Source organism: Henckelia pumila, chromosome 3 (genome assembly GCF_033568475.1).
Source record: "Henckelia pumila isolate YLH828 chromosome 3, ASM3356847v2, whole genome shotgun sequence".
NCBI lineage: Eukaryota > Viridiplantae > Streptophyta > Magnoliopsida > Lamiales > Gesneriaceae > Henckelia > Henckelia pumila.
The window spans coordinates 164,878,477-164,890,827 of record NC_133122.1 but is presented as its reverse complement, the minus strand read 5'-3'; the positions used below and the strand labels follow the sequence as shown (position 1 = coordinate 164,890,827).

General features: G+C 35.7%; 1 protein-coding gene across 2 annotated transcripts; it reads right to left on the bottom strand.

Annotated features, from left to right (window-relative positions):
• Positions 1–3,107: 3,107 nt before the first annotated feature.
• LOC140891737 (receptor-like kinase TMK4) lies at positions 3,108–6,706 on the bottom strand. 2 transcript variants are annotated; one of them, XM_073300359.1, is made up of 2 exons: positions 4,287–6,706; positions 3,108–3,991 (listed from the first exon to the last, which is right to left on the bottom strand). In XM_073300359.1, exons 1-2 carry the CDS (start codon positions 6,562–6,564, stop codon positions 3,456–3,458), a joined length of 2,814 nt encoding a protein of 937 aa, XP_073156460.1. In that variant the 5' UTR covers positions 6,565–6,706; the 3' UTR covers positions 3,108–3,455. The 2 variants fall into 2 exon arrangements, with proteins under 2 accessions (XP_073156460.1, XP_073156461.1); XM_073300360.1 differs by having other exon boundaries at positions 3,854–3,991; positions 4,260–6,706.
• Between the last annotated feature and the right edge of the window lie 5,645 nt (positions 6,707–12,351).

Here is a 12,351-nt window from a genome sequence, read left to right as displayed (position 1 = left end):
GGTTTGTTGGGTTTGAAATCTTTAGATGGTTTCTAAGATTGAGAGGTGTTTTCACGGTCTTTGGTTGTCGGAAGAAACCGCACGATCGAAAGTTTGGGGACTGCTCAGTCTGCGCGTGAGGAGGAAGAAGGTGTCTGGTGCAGAGCTTTGTTCTCACTCCTCGAGCCATGGTTTGGTCTGATTCTTATTGTGTTGGAACCCCCTGGATGTGGGATATCTGGTGGTGGTGGTGCCCCGGCATCTGGTGGCCGGAGGTGGTTGGACGAACGTCGGGAATGGGGACTGCCGCTGAGCCGAGAGGAATCTAGGAGAGGGAAGGGTCGGGCTTGGTTGGGGAGTGGCTGGGTCAGTTTCTTGGGTCAGGGTTGGGTTCGGGTCGGGTCAGGGGGGTCATGGTTTGGGTTAGGATGGTCCGGGTCAGGGCTAGGTGGGTCGGGCTCGAGTATTTTAATTTTTAAGTATTTAGTGTTTTAATTGGTTTTTGGGCCAATTAATTAGAAATAAAATTATTTGGGCTTTCAAATAATTTTATTTGGGCTTTCAAAATTATTTTTTTAGGTTAGCCCAATGATTTTCACGGGCTTGTGGGCCCATAGGAATTTTTGGGCCAGTCAGTGATTTTATTGGGCCAGTCCATGAATTTATATGAATTAATTAGTTAATGGGCCTAAATATTTTTATTTAAGCCCAATAATATTTAAGTATTTTATTTTAGTAAAAAAAATTATAATTTTTAAAATTATTTATTTAATTATGGGCTTTAAGTTAGTTAATGTGCTTTAAGTCAGTTAAGGGGTTTAGTAGAGAGACCAGCAGTCTGGACCAACCCATGAAAAATAACTAAGTCCGGAATATATATTTAAGTATATTTATTATGAAAAATCAATTAAATATATATTACGGACAAATTTTCAGTGCATGCATTCATGAAATTTTATATGATATGATTATGATTATGTATGAGTTGAGCAATAAAATATTTTCTTGATGAAAATTGAAGTAGTGTGACATAAGGGTGGTTATCCACCATATGATATATGATTTATGCGGTAGTTTACTACCATAGGAGGTGATTTATCACCGCCACGTATGTTGGTTTAAGAGACTGATCAGTCGACACAGATAAGCGTCACACTTACGGATAGGACCATAGACTGTTTCAAAAATACCATGCTCAATTATGTTATGTATGATGAAGAAAGATGATGTTTATGATTAAGATTTATGTTTCAGTATTTATGTTATGGAAAATATTGTCATGCATGTTCATGTATCATGTATATGTATTAGTATGATTATGTGATGCATTATTTTAAACCTTGATATTCAAGTTTAGACATGTTGAGCCCCTAGGCTCACTATGCTTATATGGTGCAGGTGAGTCAGATGATATTTATATAGCTCCTACCGGTGGTGATGACGTATGAGTTCACGGAACAGTGGCCCCGTGACCGTTGCAGTTTTTATGGGATGTTTTAAGATACATTTATTTTATTATGTTGAGTTTTAAACATGGAATACTTACTATTTTGTTTCATGCATGAAACCCTTTTAAATTATTTAATTGTTTATTTTTATTTAAATTACTACGTGTAGCTGTAGTTGATTTTAAATTTTATACATATATGTATGGGCATATATGTATAGTATATAAAAAAAAAAAAAAGTTTTTCGTATTTTAAGTTTTAAGAAGGTCTAGATGTTTCAGCCTGTCCCATGGAATGAGGTGTACAAGATGAAAACAAGGAAGTGAGAGCTAATGCCCAGTACATAAATATAAGTATACAAACTTATATGTGCATGCATATTATGTGAACTGGGTAACTGGATCAAAGAGAAATCTCATGCTCAGACTGAAGGCGCCTGAGTGCATAGTATCAACGCGGAAATACCATCTGGAACTAGAACACTCATTCGGACATGGATTTGAAATGTTTGTCTTGCTCAAAAAAACTTTTAATGAAAATATTATTTTTTATTTTATTATTTATTCTGCAGTTTTAGGGTTGTCAAAATTGAACCGGAACTGAGTCGACCAGAAAAATATCGGATTAGGGTTGTCGTTTTTGGGTTTAAGTCAGATTGGGTTGGACCCGAAATTAGACCCAAAAAAATTAAACAGGTTGGGTCGGGTTTGGGTCAACCCGAGATGATCTCATTCTTTTTACTCATTTTTTTTATATAAAATTAAGAAATATTGATTATATTTTTTTATATATTGTATGTTTGAAAGAAAATTATTTTATATTGTATCATAGATTTTCATCATGTAATAATTATTTTGTAAAATTTAATTTTTAAAAATAATTGTTTATTTTGTGTAGTATGTATATTTTAAATGTTGTACCTTTAAACTTTTAAATTTAAATTATATATAAGCGATATTTTCTTATTATGCATTTAAATTAAAATGTATTGATTATTATTACATGTATTTAATTATGTTGTTAAAAAAAATAAAACATAAAAAAATCAAAATCGGGTTAGTTTGGGTTGATCGGGTTAGTCGTGTACGGGTTTGAGTTGCTTATTTTAGAATTTTCGGGTTTGGGTTGAGAAATATTTTAGCAATAATTTGCCGTACGTCAACCAACCCGAATATATACAACCCACCCGAATTGACACCTATATTTAGTTTCACAAAATTTACGTTGAGATAATCATACGAGAGAATTTTTTAGATTTTGAATAATAATTATGATTTAATTTAATATTTTTGCCTCGAATTTTTCCCCGTACCTAGCTAATAAAATTGAGTTATTTGAAAACAGTAGATTAATTCAAATTTTTTTTAAAAAATGATATATAACGTTGTATGCAATCACGAAGACACCACAATATATCTCATCAAATATTTTGAAAAATTGAAATTTATTGTTTTCAAGTAACTTAACTTGATTGCCCAAGTATGAGAAAAAAGTTTGAGCAAAAATATTAAACTGAAATCATAAATATTATTGAAAAATTGAAAATTTATAGCATATAATTAAGACTCTCAACACGATCTTGGAAAATTGTACAATAAAAAAAAAAATCTTTCAAAATACATGAAGGATAATCATGTAATTTCAAGTGTAATGTGTAACCCAACGTATAACCTTCGATGTACATGTAGCATTACCCATTTCATGATTCAATGAAGCGTGTAATACTCTATGTACAACATTATCATTAATAATAACATGTAATCCTCTATGTAACACTCTTTATACACGTAACATCGTCCTAATAATTTTTGACAAGAAGGTAAGATAATATGGAAAATACTGAATTTTTGTAAACTATAAAAATACGCAGAAAATAGCATGTAACAAATTACAAAACAGGGGAAAGCAAGTTTGAGATCTTTGTTGGTTTTGTAGCTGCTAATGCATGTTTCCCCTTGAACAAATAGTAAATGCAATGATTTTGTTGTGTCCATTTATATATCTGCCATGAATCCATCCATTTCCTCTTCATCTCCTAGCACCGGTCTTGTCGAAGGAGCTCGAAAATTCGGAGTCCTTCACCATTCCTCCTGTGCTGTTGGAGCTGGTGCTACACTCACGAGGGTTCCCGTTGTAAAAGTCAAAAGACGAGGTTTCATTGTCCTTCCACTGCTGCAACACTTGTGGGAGGCTCATTTCAAAGTTGATCCCTAAGTTTTCGCTCTCGTCGGGAACAGGCTGCCATTGCTCCACCAAAGGCGACAGCACGTTCACAGCGTGACTCATGTCAGGCCGTTGGTACGACTCTCGAGCCGTGCAGTGTCCAGCGAGCTCCACCACCTTCAAGATGCTCTCGTAATCTTCGTGGTCCATGGTTGATTGGAGGACCGGATCGAGAGCCTTTTCTATGGCACCTTTGTCGGGGAGGAGCCGCCTGAACCATGTCACCAGTTGGCTTTCATCCTCCGGCAGCGAGTCGTCTAAAGCTTTCCTGCTCGTGATGATTTCCATCAGCATCACTCCGAAGGCAAATACGTCGACTTTTGTGGTCACTCTACCAGTAGCTGTAAGGTAACATTTCTATTAATGACCATTAGATTTGCACGATATTATTCACACGCACACACATATATATATATAGCATATGAGTAGGACCAAGGGTTTGTGGATCTAGTTTCAATTTCTTTAAAAAAAGATTTAACATCTTTTCCATTAAAATTTATACACTCAATTGGAGTAAAAACATCACCCCTCCTCACCCAAATTCTTAAATACTGTGTTTTGGGCAACCACACATGAAAAAAAAAAAAGAAGATAATTTGGGCCACTTACTTTCAAAATGTAGAAACTAAAACCTACCAGCATATTCTGGAGCAAGATAGCCAAAAGTTCCGGCTAAACGAGTGTCGAGTGAATATTTGCCATCAGGGGTGCATTTCACCAATCCAAAATCGGAAACCTTTGCCCTCATGTCGTCCCCAAGAAGTACATTCGATGGCTTCAAGTCTCTGTGAATAAAGCTCTGTTTCGCTAAACTATGCAAGTATTCAACTCCTCTAGCAACATCCAATGCAATAGCTACCCTCTGATTCCATGTAAGTGGAGGGATTTGAAGTTTTTTCCACTCGAACAAGTGCTGTCCCAAACACCCTTGAGGCATGTACTCGTATACGAGAAGCCTCTCATTGCCATTGTCACAAAATCCATGAAGCGAAACTAAATTCTTGTGTCTGACCTTTGTGAGGACCTCAATTTCAGCCTTAAACTCGCTTATACCTTTATCGGTTATCAGAGATGACTCCATTCTCTTCACTGCTATTCTTGTGCCATCATGGAGTTGTCCTTTATAAACAATGCCGAATCCCCCCTTTCCTATTATGTTGTCTTTGCCGAAATTATCAGTCACTTCGCGGAGAATGTCAATCGGGATGGTGATATTTCCACCATCATATATCTGATAATCATTCTTCTCACCACTGTTTCGGATGGGGGTTCCCCTTGTACTGCTACTAAAACTTCTCTCCTTTTCCTTGGCCTTATCGAATTTGTAAATCATTTGTTTTCCGTCTGTCCCACTTTCACTTCTTGTATCAAACCATTTGTATTTATTGGTTCGCATTTTTGATTTACGTCTATACATCACAAAACCCAGAGCAAAAATTACGGTCACAAGGAGAATGAGAGGAACAACGATCATCCATGGAGATACAGATGCAGAAGATTTTACCCCTTTAGTTGCACTAGATGAATCACTATTTTCTCCGTCGTTGGATGATGAGCTTCCGCCCTGAGTGTTACTCGGTAAATCTATCCCAATATATATGTTACCGGATGTTTTTATGGTCACAGATGAAGAAAATGATGGTATTTGCCCAGAGAGGTTGTTGTTTGAGACATCAAGAATCTGGAGCTGCTTCAAACTCGTCAAGCTGGCGGGTATGGTTCCATCAAGATTATTATCATTTAAAAGCAGAGTTTTCAACTGAGTTAATTCAGAGAAGGCCGGTGATATGGTTCCTGTCAAATTCTGCTTTGCAAAATTGATTGTAACAACGGTTCCTTTAGCATCACATGAAACGAACTTCCAATTCTGGCATGGACTGTTTCCAAGCCAAGATTCTGCTAACGTCATAGGATAGCCGAATGCACCAGCAACTTCAAGTAATATAGTAACCTGAGGGTCACAAGGGCCTGGTGTTGGGCTACAGAAACTGTTGGTATTTCCAACATTAGCCTGAACACCTCGCGGAAAACTAGGAACTGGCCCCTGGAATTTGTTGTTCTGCAAACTAACTTGTTTGAGCTTCGGAAGTTTTGTTAATGAATCGGGAATCACACCAGTTAGAAGATTATCACGGAGCTGGAGATCAGATAGTTCTGTAAGAGCGGAAAGATCAGGTATGGGGCCTGATAATTTATTGACATGAAGCCAAACCTCCGCCAGTTGTGTCATTGTTCCAATAACATCTATGGTTCCGAAAAATCCCATCATCTGATTGTTGAGCCACAAATTTTGAATCCCTGATTTCGCAAACGAAGAGGGCAGAGATCCCGACATGTTGTTATAAGAAATCCTGAGGCTCTGTAAATTGGGCATGGATGCGAAAATGTCGGGGATCTCTCCCACAAGATTAGCTTTGCTTGCTTGGAAACTGACAAGAGTGGTGGAATCTTTGAGAGTATCAGGTATTCTCCAGGGAGGAAGATTTGAATTGTTATTAAGGCTGAAATCCTGCAAACTTGTTAATCCTGACAAGAATCCTTGAGGGATGGAATTGAAATTATTGTCGTCAAGATTGACATCTTGAATGGAGTCGAGGTTGGATAAAGGCGGCAAAGGGCCGGAGAAGAGGTTTCTTTGCAAGCTGAGGGATTTGAGGCTTGAAAGCTGATTTAAATTTGATGGGATTATCCCAGAAAGTGATTTTGATGATAGATTGATTGAGCTAACTTTGCCTGATGAATCACAAAAGACACCTTGCCATTTGCAGTAATTGGAGGCCGTCCATCCTTGCGGGGTTGGGCTGATTGATTTGGCGAAATTGGCCATTACTTGTGCATCGTCGGCGATGGCGGTGGCGATTGACGCTAACATGAATAATAATTTATATGGGAATTTGTGTTTCTCTTTAGGCATTGTGGCTGGCTTTCCGGTGGGAATGGCGGTGTTCCTGTTCCTGTTCCTTCCCCCACTCTCACTCTTTCTTTCTCTCTCCAGAATATGAGAGAGGAAGAGATATTGGAGGCGAGAACTACAGAATTGGACAAGGAAACCGTTACTTGCAGTTGATTCTTGACCAAAGAAATCTTGTGTGTTGTGGTGAAATGTGATTTTGTATTATTTAAAATAGAATGCCACTCACCTTCTCTTCCTTGCGGAGAATTTTACTCAAAATATTTTTTGACATATAATAATAGTAACTACATATAAAATTATGTTCAAAACTTGTTGCAGGTAAACTAGCGACCGAACCAAATGCTACAAGGAAAACATTGGCCGTCGCTAATTTAAAATTAATGATGGTAAATAGACATTTTAACAACTAATCTCAATTTCTTTTATTGTAAAACTGTCGTAATGTCCGAAAATCTATAAATCCAATCACGAGAATTTAATTAATTAATTATATGAAAAATTATGAGTTTAAATTATGAATGTTTTAAGCAAAAAGTTAGTTTTTGATGTTTTTCAAGTATGAATATAATTTTCGTGACGAAGGGAATCAAGACTAGCCTACGAACAAGAATTAAGAATTTTAAAGAAATATATGTTTAATATGTAATTTTTTATTTAAAAATTAATGTATGTTATTTAATTTTAAAGTTTAGGAAAGAAAATTATTTTAAAAGGTTATATTTTAAGGTTTATGAACCCGCTTCCGACCCATATTTTTTTTAGACATTAGAGTCCAAACTTAACACTTTCAAAAGCTAGCGTCAAAATCCTTTTTCTTCTTTTCTTTCTTTTCACGTTTCAGCCGCCTCTCCCCTTCCCCAAATCTTTTCGAAAACTCACCCCATTCAAGAAGATTTTGATGTCTCTCGTTCGTGAGAAGATTAAGATCGTGATCCCGGAGACCAGATTTCTCATACCACGAGAATTAATTAAATTATATGAAAAATTATGAGTTTAAATTATTAATGTTTCAAGCAAAAAGTTAGTTTTTGATATTTTTCAAGTATGAGTATAATTACCGTGACGAAGGAAATCGAGACTAGCCTACGAACAAGGATTAAAATTTTTTAAAGAAATATATGTTTAATATGTAATTTTTATTTAAAAATTAATGTATGTTATTTAATTTTAAAGTTTAGGAAAGAAAATTATTTTAAAAGGTTATATTTTAAGCTTTATGGATCCGCTTCCGACCCATAGACTCTTTTTTTGACATTAGAGTCCAAACTTAACACATTCAAAAAAAGCTAGCGTCAAAACCCTTTTCTTCTTTTCACGTTTCAGCCGCCTCTTACCTTCCCCAAATTCTTTCGAAAATTCACTCCATTCAAAAAGATTTTGATGTCTCTCGTTCGTGAGAAGGTTAGGATAGTGATCCCGAAGGCCAGATTTCTCATACCAGACAAGAAAAGACAAGATATAATCAATATTTAAACCACTATCCAAGCAATATTATGTAATTTTGATATTTATATGTGTATTATAATTATATGATTATTTCTTGCGAGGAATCCCCATGATTTTGAAAGAACGGTGTATGATGGCATGTATCCATAAAGTGTAAGCCTTTCTCGACGATTTAGGATCATTGTTTGGGTATAAGGACTTTTAAAAAAGTAAAAATATTTTTTTATGATGATTTGAAGTTTTGATGCATTTTTTGGAGTCATGTTCATGGGTATGAGTTATTATAATAATGTTTTGATACATTATCGAGGTCTATTTCATTGGAGATATCATATTTTGTGTGCGTATATGCATTCGTAAAGGTTTACAATGAGCCAAAAGTATGTTTTGATGAAGATTTGATGTTCGATGTGTTTTGGTAGCAAGAATTTTAATGAATCAGAAATTTGAAGTTTTGGGTGTAGAGTTGAGTTTGACGTGTTTTAAAATTCAAAAATATTGAGGATGAATCGTTTTATGGGTCCTATGTTGTGTTTTTAAGTCTATTCTTCGATGGGTATTGATTATTAGGTGTTTGTGAGTGCGTTCAATGGTTTTGAAAGAGAAAGGAAAAGAAAAACCCCTGCCCGAAGTTTCAGGAAGCAGGGTTTGGGCTAGGGCACGCAAAATAGCTTGTTCTAGCACAATCTTCTGAGCTAGAGCATACAAAAATGCGTTCTGTAGTGCACCTGGCAGGTTGGGGCGTGTATTTTCAGCCCGTGGATTTTGCACAACATTTTCACTCTTATTTTTATGTGGATTTTGCTCAGCATTTAACTTTGGTGCCCAGTCCTTAGCTAAGTCAGATATTCTTTATTTTGGCTCCCTGACACAACACACATTTTATTTTTCACTTCCTAACTCATTATTTTACCTATTTGCCCAAATCTTATTCGGTAAAAAAGAACTCAACCTAATGTACAATATCAATTCTTCTCTGTTCTCTCTCCATTTCAAAGACACACAAATGAAAATTGGTTGATCGACAGCCAGAGGTGAGTGACAAACACAATCACTTTGTCTAAATAATAAAGCTCTCTTCCTTGGCCATGTTCGAGTTTTAGGATATTTGAGAAATATCAAGCTGCTGAATTTGAGGAAATCAAGCGATGAAGCACTGCCAATGAATCTGAAAGTGTAAGATCTCCTTGTCCATATACAGTTGTCAAGGCTTTTGTGAGACTGTAACTTTCTTGTTGGTTAGAGCAGTGATAACTGTGTTTTGTGTACATATTTTTGTGTCGTTTTATTATTGTTTTGCATACATTCATGTGACATTGATTATGTTTTTAATTAAGTTTTGGTCATATTTCATGCATCATGTCTACATAACATTCTCTCGGGTTTTTGTGTAGGAAATTGAAAAATTTGAAAGATTTTTGGATCAGAATGAATCTCGCTCTAGCTGCATATTTATATTGCTCGAGCGAGAGAAAGTAAAATTATCGGGCAAAAAAATGTCCGCTCGAGCGGCGAGGAAAGTGGAAGATAGGGAGATGAATTTCTGCTCGAGCGGGAATTTCCTATCGCTCGAGCGGGACGGGCGTGCAGAGTCCATAATTTTGGAAATTCCTTGGCCGAGTGGGTTTTGATATTTTGAAGATTTGGAGCCTATAAATAGTTATTTTATCATCTGATGAAGGGTTACACACATTCTACCCTAGAGTTGGCGGCTACAACATTCGGAGTGAAGGTTTTCTTCATTCTTCTTCTTCTTTTCTTCCTTTTTTTTATTTTTGTTTCATGATTTGGATTGAACAATTTGAGTTTTAGACATGTTTGATCTAGAGTAGTCGTTTTCTTTTGATCAAGGCCACGTGATTGGGCCGAACAAATTTATGTAGAAAACTTGAATGTTTTTTTGGGATTTTTCAAATTTGGTTTTATATTATTCATTTTTGGATTCCAATTTATCTTGTGAATAATCTGGCCAATTATTTACTTGCATGTTAATTGATTCCGAGTCGAAAGGTGAGGAATTGATTTTGATCACTTCATTAATCAACACAAGGTTAAATTGGCTAGAAATAGTATTCGATTTCATTGTGCGGTTTTAGGTGTATACTGAATTATCACGATTCTTAATGCATTTAAATTTGATTAGAATTATGAAAATTAATCCATCAATATTTGAATAGGTTTAATTGTACTAGAAATAGAACTTTTAAATAAGTTAGGAGAATTCACCGTAATTTAAGATTTAATCTGAGTCCTAAATCAGCTACTTGTTACATGATTTGTTCGGTACCTACGTGAGTTCTTGATCGGATTTTTTTCAGATTTGAATTAAACCTTAAAAGTTCTTGCTGCATTTTATTTTAATTGATTATATTATTTGCAATTTTATTTATTAGTATAAATTCTGAAATAAATTTTATTCGCTAGTCTAGATTAAGTAAAAATAATTATATTTTGGTAATTACTAATAACAGTCCCTGTGGGATTGATACTTGGACTCTCTATCCACTTACTATAACTTGACCTGGTATGGTTGCCTGTAATTATTTTTAATACCGAATTTAGCGATCAAGTTTTTGGCGCCGTTGCCGAGGATTGTTTGTGATATAAAAATTGTTATTTTACTTGAGATTAGTCTTTATTTTTGCTTTATATAAATTCTGAAATTTTTCTCTCTTGTCTTTGTGTTTTTCTGGTACTTTCTGTTGTACATGCATAACATTCGATCATCTAAGGATCTCTTAGCACTTGATTTAGAGATCGAACGCACACTCAGCAGAATTCGGAAAGCTAAGAGAGCTATCAATCTTGAGCTTGAGTAAGAATCTGAACCAGAAGAAGAAATGGCGGACAACATAACTGTTCTTGATCTTATTTGTCCATCGGTGGAAGTATATGGATCTAGCATAGTTCTCCCTGGTTTTGAGGCGAACACTTTTGAATTGAAGCCTTCTATCATACAGATGATTCAGTTGCAAGCAAGATTTGAGGGTATATCTGTGGAAGACCCCTACGCTCATCTGGAGCATTTTCTGTCTATCTGTGATACCTTCAAGTTCAATGGGGTAACCTCTGATGCAGTGTGACTGCGGTTATTCCCATTCTCTCTACAAGGAAAAGCTTTGGAATGGTTGAATGATCTGCCTGCGGGTTCTATTCACTACTTGGACCGGCCTTGTTCAAACTTTTTTGAACAAGTATTTCCTTCCTACGAAGATGGAAAAGCTGTTCTCTGACATTATCTCATTCAAGCAAAAGGAGGGAGAGTCTATACATACAGCATGGACCAGATTCAAAAAGATGTTGAGGATGTGTCCTCAGCATAATCTCACTCAGAGCCAACAGACTCAGACATTCTACAATGGAGCCGATCAGTCAGTTCGATCCATGTTGGATGCTACTGCTAATGGAAGCCTATTCAGGAAGACACCAGCAGATGCTTAAGAAATTATCGGTAACATGGCTGAAAGTAATGTAGGATGGCCGGATGTGAAAAAGGAGAAAAAAGTTGGAGTTTTAGAGGTCGATGCATTGACTTCACTGAATGCGAAAATCGATGCTCTAACACATAAAATAACGCTCATGCAGACTGCCTCAGCAAATCAAGTTCAAATGTAGCATAATAAGTGTACCATCTTCCACAAGCAAGTAGTCTTTAAATGGACCAATGCATTCTTCGACAAAACAAAGTCTGCATATGTTAAGACATCCGCAGTAAGTAAATAAGAACAATATGAGAAACACAAGAGAAATGTTGATAATAAATTGCATTTTGAAAGTTGAACAAAAAAAATTAAACAGCACTTACATCTCATACATATATACCCCATACAACCTTCTAAACTCCCATAACACACATAGAACTTGACCTGTAAAATTGACAGCAAGATAATCACCAGATTCCAAAAAGTTTGTTTGATACTTACTTTTACATTAAAATTTTCAATCACTAAAATCAAAATATGTTGTACTGGTCCTCCCCTTATACATGCACTATTATTCATCATACCGTTGCCATTCATCATTTTAAGAACCATTTATTTGAGAGTGATGTGCAGCTTTCATAAACTATTCAAGGACGTTGTGCACTAACTCATGTGTCGAAAAGAGCAGAAAGTATGAGAAACAAAAGAGAAACTTAAATTGTAAAAGAAACTTTCACAATCTGGTATCAAGAATTACATTCTAAACTTTATAATTTAAAAACCACTATGATATATGATCTACTTTTGTTGGAAGGATAATTTTAGTATGTATTTCATACGGATTAGTCATTGAAGGAAAATAAATGCAAGAACATGCAAAAGACCCTGACAAAAATATTTGTTCCAGAGAACCAACCTC

Excerpts from the sequence above, each read along its gene's own strand:
- LOC140891737 (XM_073300359.1), bottom strand. The coding sequence starts at position 6,564 with ATGCCTAAAGAGAAACACAAATTCCCATATAAATTATTATTCATGTTA. Across the intron at positions 3,992-4,286 it reads TCTTGCTCCAGAATATGCTG|CTACTGGTAGAGTGACCACA; the intron begins GTAGGTTTTAGT and ends GTTACCTTACAG.